Source organism: Chrysoperla carnea, chromosome 1 (genome assembly GCF_905475395.1).
Source record: "Chrysoperla carnea chromosome 1, inChrCarn1.1, whole genome shotgun sequence".
Classification (NCBI taxonomy): Eukaryota; Metazoa; Arthropoda; class Insecta; order Neuroptera; family Chrysopidae; genus Chrysoperla; species Chrysoperla carnea.
In genome coordinates this window covers 50,627,651-50,654,935 of record NC_058337.1, presented here as the reverse complement: position 1 = coordinate 50,654,935, position 27,285 = coordinate 50,627,651, and the positions used below count along the sequence as shown (strand labels likewise).

Here is a 27,285-nt window from a genome sequence, read left to right as displayed (position 1 = left end):
CTCTTATATTCAATGAAATTTGAAAAGTCTTTAGATTAAAAATTGTAAAAATTTCATAATCAACATCGATTTGTCATAAATGATATTCTATTTCAGGAATTTACCAGAAATCCTTTTAACCAAGGTTGCAAAGATCATATATACCACAGAGAGATTCTTTAACGTTTATAAAGGCATCACTAATATTTATTGTTAAAAATTAACACAATTATTTAACCAGAAATATTACGAGGTGAAACTTTTTTTTTTATTATAAAAAAAAGCTTTTATAGTTTTTTTCTTTGTTATTATAACACATTCATTCAACTAAATTTAAGCAATAGTTCTTTCATACATGATTTATTTTGTACAAAGTAGTAAACGAGTCTGCCATTGTATCTAAGATTTTAAAAATTATTTTATCCTTAATTTGTTTCTTTTAAAATAACTTCTCCCTTCAATTTCATTAGGCGTGTAGATGTCCTGCCTTAACTTTGTAGAGCCTTTCAAAATATTTATTGGAAGATGAGCAGAGAACAAAAAAACAAACAAAAAAAATTAAACAGTATTCTCAAAATATTTGATTTTGAGCTCGTAAATAAGCTATATAGCTACATCTTATAATTCGATAGAGATAGATCAAATTTGAACAAAAATTTGGTGTCCAAAATTTGCAGGTAAATTTAGCTAGTTTACTGTGAAACATTGTCAAAAAACCAAACATAATTCTAGAACATACTTTCGAAAACATTGGAAATTTTCGAAAACGAAATTGTATTAGTTTTATTAACTTCCCAGTGGAAGTTAACGTATTGGGATCGATTTTGAAAATCTCCAGTTCTACATATTTCCGCGGTTTCAAGGCCTTATTCTCCGAATCAAACCTTTTCAATGTGATGTCTGTGTGTGTGTGTGTGTGTGGGTGTGCGTGTACGTATGTTCGTTCGGATTCTGTCGCCTCGACTATCTCGCGAATCAATAATGACATTAACACGTGACTGGGCTTATTCGACGCGTAATCGTGTATTTAAGAACTGAAAGAGTTTTCAGCAGAATTGGTTGAGCCGTTTTTTAATGGTAATAAAAAAACTGAAAAAATCTCGATAAACAGAATCTGATGGAGATAATGATCGTTCCAGCATAAGCTGCAAAACATGTTCTATAAATGTAAACAAGACTTTTTTATAGCTTTTATTATACTGGGATGTTTTTCCTGTAGACCTCGAGGGTCGCACCAGACTAAATTTATATTCTTTTTATATTATACTCCTACATTATTAAAAATAATGCTAGCAAATATTCAACACTTTCTATTAAGGATATTTCAACAATTAACTCAGTCAATTGTTTGTATTCTTTGTTTTAACAATATTTTTAGATGTAGACAATATCTGAAACAAATGAACGCAATTTCTTCGAATGTTAGCGATCCTACCTAATAGATGTAAAAATCTAAATCCAGGGTCTTTACATAAACCATTTTGACGGCAAATAAAATTTTTCTCGCTATAAAATTTTTCTTATTATTGGTAATGAGTATTAAAATATTTTCATTATGAGCTTGCATCTAATAATAGTTTTTGCAACAGTATCCGAATTATCATTTCCACCTACAGCGTGAAATATTCATGATAAAAAAGTTCGTGTTTTTAACAAAATAAATTAATAAAATTAAAACAGAATTTAAAAAGTTGCATGTAACAACAAAAAGCATCTAACAATAATTTTAAATATTCAAATTAGGATTTAATTAAATTAAAAGCATTGTAATATATAAAAGTTATGCGATATGGTTTTGATGCATATTTTGTCAATCATCATACCTACATTTTTATATTATAATTTATTTAAAAGCTGTGGTAGATATAGTCCTTAGGGTTCAGATCAGTAACGCTAGCTTTCATGGCGTATAATAAATATATACACAATTTAATTATACTATTCAAAACCACTTTTTTTTAAGGTTCTAAAGAACGGGCATTTTAAGAATGTTAAAATGTAAAAAAAAAAAAAAAAAACAAAAAAAAACAAATGAAAACTAACAATTGACGATTAAGTTAATTGTTGAAATACCATGTATAGACTGTGTTGATCACATTACATATGTCACGCATGCATAACTGATAATCCTATATTAATACATACAATAAAATTTGCACCTAATGTGTGCCCTCGTGAGTAAACAGTTTACAAAAAAATGTTTCAAACAAAAGTTGTTTATTTTTTGATAAGGAAAATTTTTTAAATTTAAACTTTTGTTTTATCTCTAACGGTTTACAAGATGGGTCCGACGGACCCAAGGCCCAATTGACCTATGTTGCTCATTTACGAACTCGACCTTTTAACGTCATGAGTGCGCTGTATAAATGCTTGATATCTTTTTTCATTTTTGAGTTATCGTGTTGACAGACGAACATACTGACGGACGGACACGCAAAAATGGACTAACTCGATAATTGCCTTTACCAAAATTGTTTTCGTAGCATTAATATTTTTAAACGTTACAAACTTGGGACTAAACTTAATATACTATGTATATTTCATATATACATATATGGTATAAAAATCTCTAAAATTTTTACAGGAATATTTACAATAATTGATTTTGGATTTTGAAGTAAAAAATTGTATTTTGTTGTAAGTATCGGGTTTTGATTCTAGTAAGCCTCTAAGCTACATGATTTTATTACAGTGTTTAAGGCTAAGCACTGCAATGTAAAGTTTAAAATGTTATTCATCCTCATCTGCATTACGCGAAAAAATATAAATTAAACGATTTAGTTTTTCATATTCTTGAAAGTTGATGGGCCATGAGGGTCGCACTCCCATGTACCAACGGCTTATTTTAACGTAAAATTAATTCACCACAACTTTACTTCAATGTAATCATTTTCTAAATATACCTACACCGCAAAATTTTGTTAATTGTCTCAAAACTTAAGGATAAATTGGACTACTTGCCCAGGTGGGAGAGTTGAACCATCTTTCAAAATTTTTCTTAAATTTAGAATCAGATAAATGTAATTTGACGTGTTCTTAATGTTTTTACTCTACGATTGGAGGTTTTTCTGTGTCATACCCTTAAATTGAAAAAGTGTGAACAGGGTGGGTGCGGTAGACATGCTCAGTCTTTTATATCTTCCTTATAGATTAGTATTATATCAAAAACGCTTATTTAATTTAAAACAATTTTGAGACTGATAAATGATGCCAAATTATTACAAATATATTCAAAGTTTAAAAAAGAAATTATGGAGTACTAACATGTTTGTTTGAAAAGTTTATTCATGGAACAGTTTGCAATTTTGTTTTTGCAAATAATATAAAAATTTGTTATCTTTGTGTATTTTCCTTACCCGAAGTATTAAAAGCAAATTAATTATCGTATAAGCTAAGTTAACAAAACTTTGATTCAAGTTGAAAATAATTTCCCGAAAGAAGGAAGGTAAACTCTTCCGAAATCTCGGTCCAAGTGTTCAAGTTCACTCTTATTTTATTTTGATTAAAATACCAATAGAATTTTATTAAAAATACTTTATATTAAAAATAAAATTATGTACAAAGTAAGTTATCCAAATATCTATAATTGATTCTCCAAACCACAGCTCAAATATCCCGGAAACCCCCTGCCCTTTTAGTTATGCATTTAACTTCAGCTTTTTCTTCAATACGATAAAAAAAACAAGTTCTTCTAAGTTCTTCTATTCTTTTTTATTAGCCGAAAATTTGTATGTTTTTTCAGGGAAATCCTTTAAGAGATGTATATTTTTCAGAGGATTCTTTGGAAACCATGTCAATATTATACTTCTTCATTAAGTGGATATTATTTTGACTTTAAGTATGTGAAAAAACTTATCGTTATTTGCTTTCTCTTTCATCAATGTACATACCATGTATTTTCACAGCCAAGTATAAAATGTTTTCGTTGAGATAATTAGAATTTATTAGTTTATTATTTTACTTTTACTTTTGAGGGAAGGCTGATTGTTTAGGTTTTGTTTGAAGTATACAAAAATTTCTCTGAAGTATTAAGTTATTAGTCAAAATTTTGTCATTATTAATTTTATCACTACTCACTAGCAAAATTTTGTTCAAAATTTTTAATTTTCTTAGAATAGTTAATTGAACATTTAATATGAGAAAATATGTGATCAAAAGAATAGTTGTATGTTATAAAATTTAGTCAGATGTTTTTTTACAGAAGTGTATCTCAATAATGCAGACAGTAAAAAAACATATTTTTCTATAACTTTCAAAAATTGAATTTTGTTAGTAAATAAATTGTTTCTACGATGTCGCACAATAATTTATGATCCTGGTTAAGTTTTTTGCGAATTTAAAAAATTTGTTAAAATTTTTTTATTTATTTATAGAAGTAATTGTTGACTTGACAAATATGTAGAACTATTCTAGGAGCTTTTTAATGCCAACAACTTTTAATCCAAATGGAAATGTGTTTTTCTTGATATTTTTCTCCACAAAAAGTCAACATAGCTGTTCACCAATATAATGAATTCCAGTAAAATTTACTTTGCTTTTGATGAATGTCAGAAAATTTTATTCAATTTCACACCCACTCAGAACTTTCCTTTTCTCTACATCAATTCGCCTGTTCGCGGTTCTCAGGAATCGAACTCGCGACCCCATGTATAACGTGTACGCTCTAACCAACTGGTCCAGATACACACAAGAAAACAGAGAAATATTGATTATTTTGCAATGATTGATCAAATTGTATTATTTAAAGCCTAGCTGCTCACTTAAAGATCAGTCCCCTGAATATGCCCAATATTTAGTCCCCAAAAAAATTTTTCTCAAATATCGGTGACACGACCATCCAATAATACTTCAAACTATTTATTTTCCGTTCTTCGAGAAAACTTTAAGGGGTTATATCCAGTTAAAATTTTCAATCGATTTTGAATTTTCTGGAATGTACATATATTAAAGTATATTCTCCGAAAATTTCGAAATGAGTCAAGAAATATTCATGAATAAAAACACATCCATAAAAGAAATTTTAACTGAGTGTAAACGTCTTTTAGTTTAGTTTAGTTTAATTTTAACTGAAGGTAAACGAGCAAAATTTCTCCGAAACGGCTAGACTGATCGGTTTCAATCGGTTTCTCTAAAGTTGGAAATTTTTTGAAGAATTTTAATTTTTTTTTTTTTGATCCCGCCATTTTGTAGAAAGTCAAAATTTTGACTATTCTTTCGAATAATACCTGTGTTTATCTATCTACTGAAGAAATTTTCAGTTTTTTTTCATTTTAGATAATTCAAACCTGATATATAGTGCTCACCGCTGGACACTTTTTGAAGATCCTAAAGGAAATCGCCTACAGTAGCAGTACCATATCAAATTTTTGAAATCGAACAACAGGATCTTAAGGTGAAGGGAATGTCCCATATGTATACGTTTTTTATATTTTTGTAAAATAAATGGTCTTCAAGCTCAAAAAAATAATTACCAAACCACTACATGGCGAAGGCTGAAGGTTGAAGATGATGTTGTCCTTCAATGCAAAATATTGTGTACTTGTACACTCCTCAGATGTGTAAATTATATTTTATCAGGTATTGTGCCAGAAATATTAAAACAATTTCTAACCATAATAAAAAAAATTCTAAGAGGATAGTTTGAAATAGAACTGAATAGAAGATCTATAGCCAAAATTTTATGAACTACTAAATTTAAAGTTTTTAAAAAAGTATTTCTCCCGGAATAATAATTATAAAAATGTAATTATGAAACATTGGTACCAAAAAAAATTGTTCTTACGATAATTTTAGACACACATTTCAATTCATCAACAATGGATTTTCGACAATTAACAGCCCACTTAACAATATTAAATAAAAAACAACAACAAATGAATAAAAAAAATTACCAAAATAAATTAAAATTCATAGCGTTGTTTTAAATGTTGTTTATATAAATTCATAATTTGAAGTCGTGTCCGAAAAATTTACAATATTAAATTGGTAAAAGCATATATTGGTATTCAAATCATTCACTCTAATTATATCCAATTATACCATATCGCATCGTGACTCGTGGTCATGCGAATGATAATTGTGATACTATAAATCGTTAATAGAAGTAGGTTTTGATTTAAAACAGGTTATAAAGTTGAGTATTCAAATATTATTGAGACCTATATTGCCAAATCACCGTTGTTAGATACCGTCAATACAGTTTAAGGAGCCTCAAAAATATTTTTTAAGTCTGTATAGAGAGTTTTGTCCTAATTTAATGGTTTTGGAGGCATTCAACCTAAAGTTTTAAAATAGATTTTTTGCTTGCCAATTCTAAGCAGCACATATATTCGATTAAGGTTGAAATTACTATATATGCAGCACCGAGATGATAAAATGAATTGGCAGAGGAACTATACACATGAGGTATCTATAATATTAGTAGGCTTAAGGGGTTTGAATATAAAGAAAAAAGAAAAAATCGCTACAGTCTAAATTATTGTTCAAAATTTACTAGTTCCTTAACAATTAAAAAGCATTTCAAGTTTGGTTTTCTCCTGCAATCTATTCCCCTCCCCTCCCCCAACAGTACAATTTGCATGCTGATTTTGTCAATCTTTCCAACATATCTTGATTGTAACATATGGCGAAAATATGAAATAAACTTTTATTTGTAAGTCACCTTTCATTCACGATATCACCTTCCATTCGCTATATATCGTGAACAAAAACATGTCAATAAACAAGCGCATACACATGCGTACACATTGTCTTGATAATACATAGTCTTGATACTACTTGAAACGAAAATTATTTGTAAATATATTCCCTATGGGAAGTAAATAATATTCAATACTCGAGAGTATAGAAATATTCCAAGAATAGATACTGCATATGCAGAGTCATCTCATTAGAAAGCCGATACTGCATAGTTGAGCAAACAACTTCTAGTATGTAGGTCACTGGGAAGACACATATTGCTCCACTACCTAAAAAGTGATCATAGTAATTCCTTGAGTAAGTGATCATAGTAATATTCAAATTTATAAATTGGTCTATTAATAAATATTAACCTACTTAACCTATATATCGTGGAGACTGCAGGTCAAGGAATTTTTATCCGATTATCAAAGAGTGGTGTTATTTTTCGCGCGTATCTTGTAAAACATATATCAAACAGTGGTTATGATTTTTGTGATTTTTAGCGGGTGTGGAAGTTTTATTTTATTATTATTATTATTATTTATTTATTTGTTTAAGTTTATAAAACTTGTACAAAAGAGTTCGTGATTTATCAAAAAAAACAAAAAATATTACAAATAAGCTTTACGCATCATTACAAATAAGATTAGTACAATAAGTGATCATTAAAATAAATAGAATCCAGATAAGTTATTTTACAAAAAATAAACGATAAAAAATGAAAAAACTGAAAATAAGAATTCATAAATGACAAAATACAAAATTCAGCCAAAAGAAGAGAAAAAAAAACACACTTACAAAAAGAAAAAGAGAAAATTAATACTAAAATTTGACGATTTTTTAAGCAAAGACTGTTATAATTTAAATTACTCATTAAGAATAAAGGATCTGGTACACATAATAGTCTTGATAAAATAGAAAAATCTTTTTAATGTACACATATCCATTTAAAACATGAGAGAGATCAGAAGACGGCTTAAAATATACAATACATAAAACAAATTCAAATTTAGTAAGAGAGATCTTCAAAATTAACCACCATTCCGTTTTATCGGGAATAACAAAACAAAACAATTCCTTTAACAGAATCGCCAAGCCACCACTTGCACGACCTTTACTTTTTTGTTTTACTGCACCCGAATAAATTATTTTGTATTTCGAAAACGCTTCAGGTAAGATAATCTCTTCACTTACTGCCCAAGTTTCACAAATACACCATATGTCCACCGAATCTAATTCAATGCCTTCATCAAAAACATTTCGTAGACCTTCTGCATTCCAAAATCGAATAGTTAGTTTGCGTTTGTCGAATTTGTTGAGATTATATTGCGCTTGGAGTTTTTTGAGTCTGACTGAGATGACAAAAGTTGTTCAGATGATTCGTGTTTCTGATATGCTTCATGTGGTTTGTCATGGAAAAAGTCTCGAATTGAATTCACCCGGTTTCTTCTTATAATTTTCTTTCGTTTTTTGGATGAAGGTGTTTTGCTTGTTGAAGATTTGTGCTCAATTTCAGATTCCGAGGAATTAGAACCGGAACTCTTAGTCGCTCTTGAAGTTTCGACAGTTGACCGACGGTTCGGAAATGATTTTATTCTTTTTTCCACCAAATCGTAGAGAAAAACTTTTTCGGGAGTAATTAATTTATTATATCGAAGTACTGCTCTTATGCCTTTACTACGTTCAGAATTAAGCAGAGGTAGTAACTCTTTTCTTTGCATTATGATATTCCTTGTAAAATCTTCTCGAATATAGATGTCGGTCCCTCTGAGCTTTGATCTTGCATTGATTATCTCATGTTTTCTTTTAAGAGTAGTTAATTGTACAAAAATACGATGAAATTTGTTTGGATTTTTTAATTTTATTTCATATATAGATTCAACTTCTTGTAGACTTATACCTACTTTCATAATATTATTTACAATACCTATAATAGTTGTCTCTAAATCAGAAAGCTGTTTTGGCATTAATTGTGGGGGCAGATCAAATAAAATATTTCTTTTCTTTAATTCTCTTTCCAATTGATCACAACGCTCGTGTAGAGTGGTTACTTCTTTTTTTTAATGCATTATTTTCATTTTTGACAACTTTCAACTCACTCAAAATCGTTTTTGTGGTACTATTGTTTTGCTCGATATTTGAATTCATAATATCCATTTTAGCTAATAATAATTCAAACTGCTTTTCATCCATGTTTGTTTATTAAAGGGCGACAAATAGAGGTTGAAAGATCAATCAGTAAAAATATTAAAAATGCGAAGTGTAAAGATGAAAATAAATAGAAATTACAAATACAATATAAATAATTTTTTTCCCCTGACTGGATTTGATCCCACGATTGTCAGCAGTCAGTTTAAGAACCAACTGTAATGAATTTTGTCACTTAGCGACCACGACCACGTAGACTTATGTATCATACACAAAATTATATATCAAAGCTAGGACACCAAAAAGTCACTTGTTTGTCGTATTGTTTTTAACATAAATAATAATTTAATGGCAGTGTTTGTATAGATAAATTAAAACATTCTTTATAATATTTCTACAAACTGTGCATACAGGGCCGGATTTAAATTTCTGCCGCCCTGGGGCACTTTAGAAAATGCCGCCCTATGACTGAAATTTTATTTTAATAGTTTTGATATCTTATTTTTTTTAAATTAGAATAACTAATTAACTGCAAAAAATTTATTATGTATTACATATTATTATTACTGTTCTTTTAAATTAAAATTAATTAGTATTATTTGATAATTCTCCAATTTTGGAAAATTCATTGATCAATTAAAGTTTCTGTTATCAAAAAGACATACATAATTTGAAAATATTTTTAATTCTTCAAAAAAACTATATTAATTTATCAATTCTAGAAAATAAAAATATCAAATTTTATTTTTGCAAACTTTTATGGAAATAAATTAATTAAACTATTTTAATAGTTTTCACTTAAATTTCCTATATTATAATATAGGTACAAAATTTTGATTTGATACATAATGCATAAATTATATTTCTTGAAAAATAAAATGTTTATTTAAAAGAATTAGTTAATTATATATTGTATAGAAAATATTTTCTCACATTCCAAATTTTGCCGCCCTAGAAAATTTGCCGCCCTGGGCACTAGCCCCGACTGACCCTAGTGTAAATCCACCACTGTGTGCATAGAAAAAAAAATTGATAGAAACAAGACCACAACACTATTATACACTTTATAAACTTCCAAAAACTCTATAAAAACTCATTAATTTAAAAAATTGGTTAAAAACTATTTCTATTAAATAATTTATCAGAGCACAAAAATAAACTTGTTATCACATTCAATGACAATCACGAACCACGCCGAAGTTTTATTTTATAAATAAAATAATAACAGACTGACATGTGTAAGCACAGCTAGGAAAATGTAAATTTGCATGTGGGTTATTTTTGCAACTATAGATAGATTAAGCAAGGATTTTTGAAAATTTAGCTCAATATGGTGAAAAAGCGAATGTTTTTGGAATACATTATTAAATAAAATAGACCAATTAAAAGACTACTAATAATCGATTTTAAAAATTATTACACCTATAGAAAGAAAAAACTACATCAACAGAAAATAATAAAGACGGGTGTATTTTGTTAAAAAAATTAGGATAACGCCCCAAAAATTAAAACCAACGAAATTGGTAATAAAAGCGGGACTAAGTGAATATAATAATGAAATAGTCCTTGTATTTAAAATTGCAATTGCCCAGCGAAGCGAGTGGGTAACTGCTATCTATTATTTTAAAAAAAACTGGGTGACTGACTAACTGACTCGAGGCTCGATCAACGAGCAGGTGAAGTCGCTAAGTCTAGAAGCATGACATTTTATACAAACTTCCTTAAGCTACGTAAGTGTGCACTTAGAAAGAATTATCGAAAATTTATCTCTTGAGGAAACATGGTCAATTTTGAAGTTGGAAATGTAAAAATTTTTGAAAAATTCATTCTCAAGGGGGTAAAATAGGAGGTGAAAGTTTATATGAAACCTTGTCAGTTTGGAAGTTCGAAATGTAAAACTTGACATATGAACTCATGCTTTGAGACAAAAGTTTATTTTACTTTTTTCATGAAAATTCATTCTTTCCGAGGGTCAAACAGGGAATGAAAATTAATATGAAACTCTGTTATTTTTGTGGTGAAAAGGAGATGATACTTTGTATGAAAATTCGTCATTTTTGAATAAACTACTTAAGCCATTTTAAAAGTTATTTCACCTATTACATTATCAGCGAGTATCATAGGTAAAAATTCATTTTCTAAAAATTTGGGGGTCCCCACCAAAAAATTAAGATCTTTAAATTGTGAAAGGGAGGATAGTTGAGGGCTATAACGCGGTAGCCTTTGTTTTTAAAGTAGAAAATGTCCAGCAAAACGGGCGAGGTTTTGCTAGTATTATATATATAAACGCCGATACAAAGGGATTATTAAAAATTATTAGGTATAGACAAAATTGTAATATAAAAAAAATTATTTAGCAAATCAAAAAAATTATCTAATTTGAGGCTAATTAAAAAAAAAAAAAGTTTGTTTACTCCCCTAGATGAAAGTGTGTTATTACGCTTTTACTGAAATTAATTTCTCTCGTTTTATTTTTACCCAACTAATATTTGTTTTATAATACTTTCAAGTTAATGATTTCTTGTGCTCTAAAAATAAAATGAAGCAATGAAGAAATATTTAGTTTAATAACTATAATAATAAACTTCTCTATGTAGCGTTTTTATTTTTAAAACTATATTTTTCCTATTAGAGAATTTTCAACAAATAAAATCCTCTTCAATAATCGGTAGCGCATAGCTAATCATGAAACGAAATCTTCGCAATTCATGGTATATTATTTTCCATTTTATAAAAAAATGAGAAAACTTTTTAATATGCGCGCATAAATAAAATATTATTATGATTGTTAGAAACATTTTTTTTTCTTTTTATTTTATTTAACTTCACTTCATAATGAGTGGTTACTTTCTACTTATGTTACTACATAGACAGCAAGCTGATGGTGTGGTAATAAAAAGTAAGAATTACTCAAGTGAAAAGAAAACTCAATTGTCAACTTTCTACTCAATAATAATGTAGTTTTACGAATCTATGTATATATAGTTTCTATAAACGAATTTTTTTCTGGAAGAATGAAGCTATTATAATTTTACCAACAATGTTATTTCGCGAAAATTTCTTTAAATATATGCCTTTTGTATGCAAAATATGGATCTTTTCTAGTAGATATCGATAATAGTCTTTTTCAACCTAGCTTTAGGTCTAACTAGCGGTCTTTACAGTAAGGAAGAAGCAGTCTATATCTTTATATGCTTATAACCGGGAAAGTATCCTTTTCTAGGTACAAGGAGTTGAAATTGTAGCAAAAAAGGGTATTTTGAGTATTGTGAGTATAACAGAAGCAGTTGCTTAGACAAACTGCTGCTCAGGATACTTCAAGCATGGGGCTATAAGCGTAATTGCATTACGTTACTGTGTATCCTCATGGATGGGAGTATCCTTAGCACGCACTACAAAGTTTCCAAATTTTTTATCAGTTGTTTTAGAAATATTTTTTTGCATATTTTCAACATCCTGTATCTAGAAAAGGAGGATTGCTCAGCTCTAAGTGACTTGAGAATCTGTCATAATTTTAACGTTATCTGCCATTCATAACAAGTATTACCCTGTATAAATAGTGACGATGGATATTACGAACAATGTTAAGAGTTTCGATCGAAATCTTAGAAAAAGTTGCCCGACAAAACGCTGGAGAAAGCTTTATCTAAAAATGGTTTTTGGGTTCTATTAAAATTGTTAATATTAATATATTATAATAATGCTAACAGTAACGATGATTGTAGCTCATACATGTTCCAGCGTTATTAATTTTTGTCTTTAGAAATACAATAACTTAACTGCTTTTACTAAATTAAATGCAATAATAACTAAACTGCTTTTGGTAATCGAAAAACTTAAAATTGGAAAAGTTTGTTAATCAGTAAAATCACATGCAATTTGTCGATTAGTAAATGAGAATAAACGCAAATAGAAGAGATAGAATAGAAGCTTTTGCTAAAATTGTGAATAAAAGCTTATTTTATTAGCTTTTATTTTTAATTGCAAAAAATTATAGAATAGAAGCTTTTATAATCAAGTCCGAAAAAAATTGTAACTCATTTCAAAATTTGAAATTTGTAGTATTCGAAAATGTAATTAAAAAAGGTAGAATACTATACGTCATGCCATACGCTGTTGCTTTTATTTTTCATTCATTTCTATATGAAATACAATTGCAATAAAATTGAAATTTGGCAAATAGTTTTATAACTACTGATTCGCAAAAAATTATTTTTGGATAAAGTTTTCTTTAAGGAAATATGCAAGAATTGAATAATACTGGGAATTTCAATAAAACTTTATAAGTACATTTTTTAATTTACAAAGTTTCCAAAAAGAACATAAAATTCCTAGGTCAGCGGGCTATTTTATCGTTTAAAGTTAGCTGAAATAATGATGAATCATATTATATAGGTTATTATCCTTTTCAATTGGAATTATCAAAAAATCTAGAGGGTGTGTCTATATCAAAAAATCTAGAGAGTGTGATAAAAAACTATCTAAGATATTTAGACAATCTTGTAGTTTATAATAATACCTACCATAAAAATATAAGGTTGCCGATGATATAAAAACAAAATTTTAATTTAAGTTCATCGAAGGTTTCATTTAATGAACACAGACGACTATAGTTAGAGTATTGATGATCGAAAAGCGATATCTATATTATCAAATTTATAAGCATCACTCGTACACAATATATTATATATTTTTGTAGTTGCGTGGTATTGTAAAGTCAAAAATAACTCATTACTTCAATACAAAGCATCTATTTGGTTTATATGTACATACCGTGCAATAAACCAAACCTTTTTTTTACAATACTGTAGGTTTAAAATCACCTTAAATATATTTTTAGAACAAATTTTTACTTCTGTCGAAAATTAAAGGACTATAAATGTCCAAAAAAAGAGAGGAAACATCATGAATTAATAAACAAGAATAAAAGTTTTCGTGGAAATAATTGCAAGCATTAATCACCACGTTATTTGACAATTCTTAAGCTAACGCAGCTCCTGCGTTACGGATTTTCAGCCATTGCATCAGTATTGTGTGTGTGAACGAGTGTTATATAAGGATAATAATCATTAATAAAAGAAATTAATATGAAGAAGAAAGTCTTTAACATTATTCATTCAACCATTACCCTGAACCCTCCATGTATGGATGGATGGATGGTATAGAGTTTTATCAACTTCACTTTTATAATCCATTTATTATAATTATTATTACTTTTTTTTCTTTTGTCAATATCATATAAAAACTTTATTTTTAGGATAAAGTGTTGATCAAAATGTGTTACCAAAAGTTATTTCACAGATCGAGATATTTGAAAAAACCAATTTTCGCGACCTTTCATCTTGAATATTTTTTGCGCATATGATTTTTCAATGGACTTTTCATAGGTCATTTCTTGCATCTAAATAAATAAAATCCTGATGAAAAAAGTTCACTCGGACTTTTTTAAGCAGATCGACTTTTTTATTGTCTTATTTCTCTGGGCCTAAAGGAATGTGTTCAAGAATTTTGGTCTAGTCGAAAGTAAAATTCATAAGGAATATATAGTTGAACAATAGTGAGGATGAACAGGCGAATATTTTCAAATATACCCAAGTGGGGTATCAAATAAAAGAGCATGGTTATTAATAAAGAACAAAGATGATTAGAAGTTTAACCCCAATATTACTTTTTGACAGCTTACAGTTCATTTACACAATTCGGCTGTCTGCACTTTCGAATTCATGTTTCAAGAATATTTGTACTTACACACACTCAACCCTGGTATTCTAGTTGGTTGAGGCGAATCCCATTCTGTCCGCGGTATGCCTGAGGTATCGGATTCGATTTCCGTCGTCACAACCAAAATTAATTCAATTAATAGTTGTGACGGGCTGGTATAGTGCATAGTATATGCATGAAGGAGGTGCACTCAGGCTCTGGAAATAATAGAGTAGCTGATAAATGACATTACCAGCGGAAAAGATGGTAAAACACATAATGGTATCACAATGGGCTCTATAGCCTGAGTGTGTTCTTCGTGGACAGCCAATATAACCTAACCAAACCAACACAAACTCACCTAGGTGGCAACGGCATTTAGATTTTAATTAAAAAAATCTTAAAATATAAAGCTCTTTTGAAATAACAATTAATATTAGTATTTCTAAGTTTTTTTAGAGAAAATGTTCTACTTGACAACATAAATTTTTTATTCGGTACAAATGAAATTTTCTTGAAAAGAAGCACACTATTTCAAAATAAAATTTAACAACAAAGACAGCCGTTTGATTACCGATATTTTTCATATTCGTAACATGTTAATTTCAAAACTTAATCAAATATTGATATTTTACTTACTTTAAATAATTTGGATTGAAACATAAATATTTTAAAGAAACCAATTACTTTATAGCACATTTATTGTTAAAAATAACAGCAGAGGAAAATATATACATTAACGATGTATTAAAAAAAATTGTGAACGATTTTGTAACAATAGCAGCTTGATTTTATGTTAAATTTTATATTGTGAGAAGTTCATATCATTATTTTGTAATGTTTCTATGTAGATACTCAGGAACGGTAGAATAAAAAATGACATCAAAATATTGTGATATAAATATTCTTTAAAAAACATTTTCAGATATTCTGCTGTGAATGAACTCATTTTGTAAAACTACTATGCTTTCATATTTTGTATACAGTATGACTCAATAGCATCTAGTCACCCTTTGATGAGAACTATTTTTAGATCAAACTAATCTTTAGATCGAACTATCTTTGATGAGAACTATTTTAATCAAAAAGGTAACTCGACCTCGTAACTAGAAAGAAATGGAAGATCACTTTAAATAAAAAAGTTATTGTTATTTAAAAAAAAAAGAAAGACATTTTTTGTTTGAAGGATTACTCTACAATGAAATTTTCAAAAAATGGTTTTTTACGGCCAAATAAACGGCTCATTGTTTTTAAAATATTTCAAGCGTTGAGTTGTTCCAAAATTCAAATTTTTATCGAAGTTATAGCAATTAGAAGTAAGCGTTACGTATCTATTAGATCACAAGCCCATACTGAAATTTTTCGGGTGAAATAACCCACCCAGAATCATATTAAAAAATATGCTCTTATATGTTGAACTAAGTTTAAGCAACATGGTATGATACGGGAGAGAATATGAATGGCGCACCCCTTGCTGTCTCACTCCTGCACCACCAAATATGTACGGCATTGCTGGATACAAACTCAGCATAGGTATTTTAAGCGAATTAAATAAATGCTATACAGAAATTAATCTGGAACTCCGATACCGGAAGTTAAAAAAATTTTGGATCCCCCATCAAATACGGAAGCCCTACTTATTTATTTCTGTACGGCATTTATGTAATTCGTTTCGAATATCTATGCAGAAATAGTATCCAGCAACAATGTACATATTTTGTAGTGCACAGATGCGACAGCAAGGGGTGTGACATGCATATTCGCATCTGTACTCATCTGTATCGCGCAAAAAGCACGCCATGGTGCTTAAAAACTTACTTTAACATATAGATGCATCTTTTTCAACATGATTCCTTGTGGGTCGTTTCACCCGAAAAATTTCGGCATGGTCTTGTGGTCTATATCTATATTATTAAAATCTATATTTCCTGGAAAAATTAAACAAGCAGTAGCTCAACTAAATTCATTGTTATACGTTTTTCTCCAAATTATTTATTTCAAATTGATGTTCACGACATCTCAAAATCTATTGAACCAATTTGACTGAAATTTTCAACTATTATTTTGTATAATTGTACCTAAAGCGTGACGTAAGATTTTTTTCGATTGGGTTCCGTATTCAAAAGTTATACATTAAGCTCAAAATTTTGATGTAAATCAGTGTTTTTATTTTTCAAACATCCGTTACATCTAGGCTATTACCCTTCTGAATAAACAATTTTTAGAGAATGCTAGTCGGAAAAACCATGTACGCCGCCCGCAAGGGTTTTAAAAAAAGGGTCCCACGGAGCGGTCAGTATTCCGCCATAGTTTTTATTTTTTTGAATTTTGGAAATTGTTTATAAGTCTATTATGTGTATTCGTAAAGAATAATTCATATTTTTAATGAATTAAAAAAAAAGTTTTTTTTTATGTCTTAGCCGCTTTCTACATATTTCCATAAAATTTTTCGAACAGAAAATGATAGTTGTTTTAAAGAAACTACTTTTTAATTTAATATTGAAATCTTTCTTTTAGAAATTGCGAACGTTAATAGACTTTTAATGGCCCTAAAGATCGAAATCAAATTCTTTAAACCAAAATATTTTATGAGATATTCCACTTTAATTACAAAAACTTTTGTTTGAAATATTTTCCAGTATTTAGTTTACCCTACCTAGTCATAATTTAAGTGAGCTAAGGATATTTGAGACATACTGTCTTAACATGCAGTTTGTATGGGTACATATAAGAATTGGTTGGATTAAACAGCTGAGTTAGTAAAAAACACTTCTTTAATGCTTTATTCAATGAGAATTTGTTGGTAATTATTATAATGGTGAATTAATATCGATAATTGAAAATTGAAAATTGTTGTTTATTTGAATACAAAGTTGTTGAACAAAAGTTAAATAATACCGTATTTACAGTATTTTATTGTTCAAATGTACAGAAGATTGTGCAAGTTTATATACAGTTCAAAGATTTAATAGTTTCTTTATTATAATTTATTGATTATAACGAATGTTGAAATCGATTGCAAGCTTTAAGAGTGATGGTGTTGGCACAGGGGAGTAAAGATGCAAATATTTTAATCATGTAAGTGTGTGAAGCAATTTATTATTTGGTATTTTATACTTATTACTACTATTAAGACTTATACCTACTTTACCAAAATATGCGCTGGATTTCTAACATTTATAATAGTATTTTGCAAGATCATTTAAAAGAAACAATGTTATAAGAGATTGTAAATTGAATTGTTTAAGGTAGTTCCAGCATGAAATCACTTTTCGACAGATTTGGCCGAATTTTTATTCTCGGGTTCTAATAGCTTTATTTATGAATTCCTAAAATTTCATAATTTTTGGCCGTTTAGATCGCGAGATATTTAAAGACAAAGTTCGCGATTTTGAGGGTCATGTCCCATTTAAAGCATGTAAAATGTCCGGTCTCTCCAACTATTTTTTATGATATTATTATATATTGAAGAAAAAGTAGAAAAAAATGTTTATACAATAAAATTCTAAAAAAAAATTTAGAAATTAATTTTCACTTTCGAGATATTAATTTTGACGTAAATTGGGACGTTGGCATAATTATTTCCCATTTTAAACGGTCAAAATTTCTGAAACTTTGGGAATTAATAGTAAGCATTATTAAATTCTTAAATTTAATTTTTCGTTAAATTATGTCGAAAAAATTTTAACCATAGCTTTAGCATAGGAACTGCAGATACCATGCTGGAAATACCTTAAATAAAAAAAAGAACCTGAAATTTTAGTAAAATGTAGAAAATATTTTTTTCCTAAAATACAGATGTAAACACTGAAGCTTTTACAAATATGACTGACTCAGGGTATGAATTATTTTCTACTTTTAATAAAAAATTGTTAATTTTTAAGGAATTTGTTATTCAAATTTTGTAATTTAAAACTAGAAAATGTATGTATATGAATTATCTTTTTCAAGTGTTGAAAAAAATAAATTTACATATCAGAAAATTGAAGAACTAACCTAAGCAGTTTATATAACGAACTAATACAACGATACAACAACATTCTGTAACTTCTTATTTAGGTTTAACGACTAACAATTCACTTATGCATATAGTAAGTTTACATGAGCTTATTGTCACCCTGGAAAAAGTTAACTACTATATGCAATCTTTTTAAATTTAAAATCTTCAAAATTTTTGAATAAATGTATGTCTCCTAGAAGTCGTTGTAATTAGCCTTTTAAAAAAAATCGTCCAAATCGGATGCCACTGTAAGTCCTCTCCCCAGAGTATTAAAATTTAAAATGTATTGTGGGTTTTATATGCAACAAATATGGCTAAGTATGCCCCCAAACTTCACCTAAAAATATTTTGGAATAACAAAAAAAGCGTTAAAAAATGATAGTCAGTTAAATGAAAACTCAAAACTTTGGAATAACTGTGTTTTTTAACATTTTTTAAGTAATTATATTATAAACAATTAAAATTGCATAACTTGTAAATTGAAATTATTAACATGTATATAGGTTAGGTTAGGTTAGAATGTCCTGGGGTGGGATACACTTAGACCATAAGGTCCGTGGTGATACCGAAAAAGGATTGGCCCATCCCCGTCCACTACTCCATGAACCATTTCCTCATTGAGCTGTTTAAGAACAGCAGGATTGCTTTGACGTCGACGGACTTTAGGTCAAGAGGTCAACGTGTATATAAAAAAAAAAACTATTAAAAATAATAAAAACATAGCAATGTTGCTTAAATTCAGTGATCGGGCGAGATTTATTCCTTTCAATGAGGTATGTTGATCACGAAGTCGTCAATGGCGTGAATCCACAAGATTTTTTCCTTTCAAAAATCCTCTAACGCGACTATAGAAGTTTTAACTTCAAAAAACTAGAAAAAAAAAGTTAAAAAATACTACTTAAGTTAAGGGGATGCTTAAAGGCCTTGGTAACACATCAACTGGATCATAAATTAAGAAAGTAGCTCTAATAGAACTCGAGCTATGATGGCAACCGATTTTGAAAAAAACACCATTTCGAGAACATACAAGTTTTTAAAGAGAGAGTGAGACATAAGGCCAGAAAAAAATTTTTACGCCAAAAAAGGTGCCTCAAGCACAAAATTAAATTTCCTTACGCAATTTTTTAAACGTTTTAATTTAATAGTGGAATTTTGATATAAATAAATAATCAAAATGACAAAAAATTACTTACCATCTGTTGTTAACGTTAAACAGGCAATAAATATCCATGAAAATCGACAACACAACAATGTTGTTTTACTGAATATCGACGTTACAAATGCAACCATCATGTGTATGTAGACCATCTATGTATGTAATAATTTATTACTTTAGCGCAATGAAAACCGCAACAACACTAACAATAATAGAACACATTAACAAATTACCCATATATATAAATATATTGTATATAAATATACACGACGGGAAAATACACAATACAACCGAAAAAAACACTCTGGTCACATTTGATTATTGTTTTGTATGGTTTTTTGTTTCTTTTTGCGACTTTCGCGAATGCTATTTTGTATTTTTTTCCCTCTATTTACGACTATTATTATTATTATATTTTATTTGCCAAAAAATAACATACTGTATTGTTTTTATCACAAACATAATAATTATAATGATTACAATTTAAACATTATTTTTTTGTTCTGTTTTTATTAAAACATTTAGTAAATGCTTTTTTTATCACATTTTTTAAAATTCATTTGTTGTTTTTTTGTTTTTTTTCGTTAGGTATGTATTTATTTATTTTATTTCATACATTTTTAATTACATCGTTTTTCAGTTTTTATTTTTTATTTTTTTATTTTTTTTCAAATAATATTTTTATACCTTGATAGTATTTTATTTTTAAAAATTTGTTTGTTTTATTATTGTTTTGTTCATAACATTTTGTTTTTGCTGTCTGTATTTTTGTCTTTTTGTCTTTTTTTGTTTTTTTAATTTTTCTGCTTTACTTGTTGGTTATTGTGTAGAATATTCAGAATTGTTCCGCTTTTATTGTGTATCTAGAAAAGGAAAGAAGTGGTTTTATTAATTAAAGTTTATTTATAAAATAACACTAGAAAAATAATTTATTCTTTCAATTTGCATACACGTTATAAAAAAGATAAATTTGAAGCATACATATACATGTTTTTACCGGATTATTCAAAAAAACGGAACAATAATAACTTTGAAGCCCTTATAAAAAGTGTAATAAATTTAGTCAAGAGTTTGTAACGTTAAAATATTAATTCATACAATCGGCTATTTTGTGACTGTTGCTTGTCGTTCAAAAGAGAACTTAAAAATAAAAAGTAAAAGACAGACTAATTTTTAACAGTGTATACTGTTACAGGTTGCAATAGTCCATGGATTTATTGATATAAAAGAAAAGTTAAAAATATTCATTTTCAAAGTAAGCAATCATTTGTTCATTAGCTTTATAGATATTTTTTGGCACAATTTAACATATATGTAGTACTCCACTTATATATATAGTATACCGTAAATGATTTGTAAGTTAGCCATAATAATTCTAAACACATCAAAAACGGTTAGTTGAAAATCCATGCTTTTGTTTTTTCTTTTTTTAAACATGCGTTTTATATAAACGTTTAGGTTCGGTTCTACAAAAAACCTAATGGAATTTTCATCTTCCAGGAATTCCCATCGCGAACAGCAAGCTGCTCTTTAAAGAGGATATCTTAAAAAAAAGCCAATCTTAGATGGGGGGAGGAATGTACTTGTGGTAAGACAAGACAGATATGGTCTGAGTACAATCGTAGGCGTTCCGAAGATCTTGTAACGCTTCCAAGATCTGGCTGAGAAGCAGGCATGCTGAACGCCTGGACCTGACAGTGTATAACGACTATTGCAGGAGCTGTCACAGTGTGGAGGCGACGACGTCTCATTTTCTCTGTCACTGTCCAGCTCTTGTCATGAAGAGGTTGACTAATTTGAGTCAGCCTCTCTTTGACGACTTCTCTGACTTAAAGTCCGTTGACGTCAAAGTACTCCTGCTGTTCTTAAACAGCTCAAAATGGTTCATGGAGTAGTGGCCCGGAATGGCCCACCCTTTTTCGGTATCACAACGAACCCCATGCAATAAGTCTAATCTTCGAAAGATAATACCTCGCGAAATATACACATATGAAATGATTGGAGAGCCAGACCAAAAAAAAAATTTGAATTTACAAAAGCTGATCATTTGAGGATTGGTTATGGTGGTTGTGTACACACATACTGCGGTCATCAAGCGATCGGTAGAACAGGGATAAAGTATATTCAGTCGAAACGGCTTTGATTACTGTGGTATATAAATGATTTTACTTAAGCTGAAAATTGTTATACAGATTTTATATTGCATATAAATAACAGTTATATCAATCAGTCAGAGTTGGCCAATCAGCCCTAATGTATGTACAATAAATAAATAAGATTCAGTTCTGACTGACCAGCTCTGTTCCCACATTTAACCAACTGACTGAGATAATTGTAATATACAACCTGTTTAACAATTTTCAGCTGTAGTTAATTCCCTTAATCCAAAAAGTTAAATGCAAAATTTAAATCCATCTTTTACGACGTATAGGAAAAAAAATAAATTAAAAATTTTCATCTTTCTGCTTAGTAAAAAGATTTTATTTTCTATAACATATAAGTATATACTTGCCAACAACTAAATAATTGATTTCATTATTTACAAAAATACAAGTAGATAATTGAATGATTTCTTTTTTTGAGAGTCCCGGTAAATGTATATGAGTATACTTCGCTTGGTGAATGCTACGGCAATAAATCACATAGTGTTCTGGGATCTGATATATGTAGGTACCACTCCAAATTTAAATTCACCCAGGACGATAAGCTAATGATTTTTGGGTCAAAAATGTTTTATTAAAAATTTTTTGAGAAGAAAACTACAAAAGTATTCTAGAAACCTTTTGTAATTGTAATTATATAATTCAAAGATTTTCTTACTTTACACACACCGATGTATGTTATTAAATCAAATTAAAAACGGGTGTTTTTTAGTTGTTGTTGTTTTTACATGAATTAACACATTAAAATAATATTGTCATGATATTGGCTTTATTAAACAGGTAATTTAATACTATTTGTAATGGGTAGAGTGAAGCCTAGAGGTGCAAAAACGATCCACGCCATGACATTAACGATAGTTAACAGAGATTTGCACTCACTGTTCGTTTGTTTTTTCATCATTAATGGACTTACGTCCCATTTGTAATCGTACACAAATGAATTATTTTCTGGGAGGACATGTGAAGCCGTTATACTACGTAGACAATCCACGAATATAAAACTACTTGTAACCTAAATTTTTGAACTGTGATTATGCCGTCAACTACTTAATAAAAAAAGTGAAACATTAGACTTCCAAAGTATATTTAATTTTAACCAGTAACTAACTGTTTTTGGTCCAAAATCATATTGAAGCACAAGTGGTATAAAATTATAAAATTACATATCCATTAAATCCAACATGATGGCGATTATCATTTCTTATGAGTGGTTAATTTTATTTTTACTTGCCCAGATGCTTGTACGAAAACAAGCCAATATCTGATATGCTACCTTCAAAGGATGTTATCATTCATATCAACCTTAACTTGGTTTCCAAACTTGACTCAATGCATAATAATCAAAACCCGAATTTGAAATCAATATTGATCCGGTTATTATTTGCTTGCTTTACAAAGCATTCGATGCCTATCAATTTTTCTGTAAATGAAAACTTTCGTAATTGAAGCGTTTTCTTTCAAAAGTGCTATAATATTAAAGCAGTCCGTGATGAATATATTATATTCATTACGTCCTAAATTCTCTCTCTGTCCGATGGACCTTCCTTTTCGTGGGCAAAATTCTGGCGAATATGTTATCATATTGAAGTTTCATAGAACTCATTTACAATATAGCTAGCCAATTTGGTACAGGCACAAAATTTGCACAAAATTAATCGATAATATTATATTATGTAGACATTACTTAGTTTGTGTTTCAAAAACTCGTTACCTCATTCAGATTTTCTATAAAGATTCAAAATATACCAAACTACAAAAAAAAACTTCAAAGAGTTTTGATATTTTAAATGGTTTCCGTTTTGAGCACCCTATATATATTTATTTCATCTTTAATTAGAAAACCATCTTACAACTACAATTATTCCAAATGATATCAATTAAAATACAATTCATTATTCTTGAATTTAAATTTAAATACGATTTGGTTGCAAAGTAATGTCGATGGTAGGGTATGATAAAAATATTTTTAAAACTACTGTTAATCCTCTTTCAGATGAAGTACAATATAATTACGTATTAAGTACAATGTTCATAAAAAAACTCATATAAACTTGGAAAATAATTTTTTTAAAGCAAACTTCTATTGCACTTATATACGTATACTTAATAAATTGACAGATTTGAATGTCCTACTTTCTCAACTCTGCCTTCACGGACGATGAAAAATATTGTAGTATTGACTAAAATGAGGTAAAATTAACTAAATAAGAGCGTGGGTAGCATAGCGAAAATTTTGCTTCCCATTTTATCTTTACGGATATCGTTTTCCCGATGTTGGGCTCTACAGTTGTTTCAAAAAATGAAAAACAAATTTTTGACCATTCAGAAGCCTTGAAAATTTTCTTTCCTTTTAGTAACTGCTTTTTAGCCCCTTTCAAGACGAGAGAACGGACATCTTGATATGCTCTCATCTCACAATCTGTTTGATATGCTCTCATCTCACAATTTTTGGAATGGAATGAATAAAAAAATTATCTCTACAAAAATATTATACAAATATTGTATAGTGCAATAAATAAGCCGGAAAATACCATCAAATGTGGTAACTGGTGGAACAACTCCGATTTCAAAAATTGTTTGTGTACGTGTTCCTTAGAGCTTTAGGAACATTCAGCCGCACTAACCTTGGTATTACAAAAAAAAAAAAACTGAGAAAATAAGGGTAGTTTTCCCATCCGCAAAGTACTCCATATACTAACAGTGAAAACAAATCAATATTTCACCTCGAAAATCGTCTTCCGAGGGTTTTTCAGACAATTTCTGATGTGAAATTCTGAATTTTGAAATTTTATTTATCATTGACACTTCTAAGGGTAGTTTTAATGGGGTTAAAACCGTATTCAGTTGCTTTTTAACCTTGAATTCATGATCAGCGACCTCAAAAAATCTCGGAAGATGATTTTTGAGGTGATTCATTTGTTTTCACGGTTACTATTTGGAGTGTTTTGGGAATGGGAAAACTACCTTGATTTTCTCAATGTTTTTTTGTAATGCCAAGGTTAGTGCGGCTGATTGTTCCTAGAGGTCTAAGTAACGCGTACACAAAAAATTTTTAAAATCGAAGCAGTTTCACCACTTTCTCACATTTTCCGGCTTATTAAATGTACTAGTAACGTTCTTGGGCCTTTTAAGTTTTAATGGAAAATTGCTTAAAAACTTGTTGTTAAATTTTTTGAGCAACATCATGCTTCGAGCTCATGCAAAAAACTTGAAACTTGTTTTTAACTTTATATGTCCTTTCTAGTACATTTTTTAAGGCCTTATAAATTTTATGTCCCATAATAAATTTTTTATAATGACCCAAAAACGAAAATTCCCTTGTTTTATTACAATTAATAGATTTTCTTTAATAACAAGAAACTTAACTGGGTTAGATCGTAAAATCAGAACAATAACACACCATATGGATCTGTAAAAAGTTTTGATGTTCTTTGAAAGTTAAAAATTTCCCAGTTTCTAAGTAATTAATAGTTCATAATACCTTTATTATAATCTTCATTGCTTTATATTAAGGAGCTACAAAGTGCCTACATTAAAATTTTCTTATCCGAAGAACCTTATTGACTTGCGAAACAAATTTTATTGAGGATAGCACAATTATTTATTATTTCTTCCACTTTTAAAACAACACAATATTGATCTCAACTTTTTGGAGCTTGTTTATTGCCATGGGCAATAATAATACTAACAAAATTAAAAACCAAAAAACAATATTTTATGTAAAGAATGTACACAAATAATAAACTTTCAATCATTCTAGGCTTAGGGCCGGGCAGGAATTTAAGAAGCTTCCAACATAAAAAAAAACTCTTTTTTCTAAGAAATTTTGTAAAGTCTTGATCTTCTATTTCAAGAAACCAGAAAAATTTTTTATTACTTAGGAGGATCAGAATTATTGATTATTTTTCTGCACGGCACTAAATAAACAAAATTTTGGTTTAACTCGTTCGTAAAATCACCTAGTTAGTCCTTTTTCGGTTATCTGTCCGTCTGTCTGACACCACAATAATCAAAATTTCAAAAAGATATCAAGCTGATATTTTAATAGCGTGTAAAAAGATGAGGTCGAATTCGTAAATGAGCGACATAGGTCAATTGGCTTTTGGATCCGTAGGACCCATCTTGTAAGCCGTTAGAGATGGAACAAAAATTAGGGTGTAAAAAATTTTCTTTATAAAAAAATAAACAACTATTGTTTGAATCATTTTTTCGTAAACATCATTGTTTACCCGTGAGGGCGCAATTTAAGTAACGTAATTTAAATAATTTATGTATACAAGTACTTATTGTATATAGGTACCTGTATAACGTGGAAGTGAGAGAAAAGATACTCTTATAACTTTGTGTAGAGCTATCTATATTTACTTATATGACGTAAAAAAAAAGATTGCGTTATCAACACTGTCTATACATGGTATTTCAACAGTTAATTCAATCAAATGTTTGTTTTCACACACAACGTTGAAACAATATATCATTCAATGCTGATACGAAATTACGCCTAGCTTCTTTCCCGGCGCCTTGAAAAATGTCAGGCACTGGGCATTGTAATTTAAATTCATCGTCTATTATACATCAATTTTAAGCTTGCTTCGAAGTGTACAATTTTCCATGCATTATGAAAAAACAATTATTTTGGAAATATGCGTAGGCAAAAAGTAGGTATACATGATTTTGATATAAATTTTGAGCCATTCTAAAAAGGCTGCCAAATACTCCGCCTAGCTATAGACTTATTTTGTATGTGTATCTACACGTAAAAGTTTGAATAACAATATTTAAAACGCACCAATAAGGACTGTGGGAAAATATATAAGAATATTCAATATTATAATGAAAATTTCAACATATATATAAGAAAAATATTTACTGTTCTCTGTAAATATTTAAGCCGATTTACAACTTTTAATTATGAAATGTTTTTTGTGAAATGTACGTCAACGTGCCATTACTATAATCTAAAAAATATCTTTGTTTTAGACTTTTAATACCATTACAATTATTACGTAGTTTCATTAAATCCAAATTACATTCAAAGTTCATCACATTTCAAAAAGTTGAAACAAGATATATAACTTTGTTATCAACAAAAAATATACTAATTTGAAATTTGGAAAAAATAACCTTTTACGTAATATTTGCTTACCCAATACTTATATATAAAAGGTTCTCTAAATATAATAGTTTTTCAGGTTCTTCCAAATTATTTTTATTAAAGTTTTATTAAGGCCACTTTGCAGATCAAAAGTGTTTTGAGAAAAAAGTTGATTCTGGTCTTGCAGCTTGGAAACGGTAGTTAATATTTTTAAATGCATGACACTTTTAAAATCTGGGGGCATATATTGTGATTGGTGCCAGTACTAAAACAATTATTCATGTTTATAAAAGGGTTTAGCTCCATCAAATGAGAAAAGGTAATTTTAAAAAAAATCGAGACAGGCATGAACATAATTACCACT

At 28.9% G+C, this 27,285-nt stretch overlaps 1 protein-coding gene across 1 annotated transcript in view; it reads right to left on the bottom strand.

Moving 5' to 3' along the window:
• The window catches only part of LOC123305587, a 159,941-nt gene extending 140,081 nt beyond the window's left edge, over positions 1–19,860 (bottom strand). The window contains exon 1 of the mRNA XM_044887361.1: positions 19,702–19,860. Coding sequence (XP_044743296.1) covers positions 19,702–19,816 — 115 coding nt within the window. The 5' untranslated portion in view covers positions 19,817–19,860. The remainder of the gene's footprint in view (positions 1–19,701) is intronic.
• Positions 19,861–27,285: the final 7,425 nt, after the last annotated feature.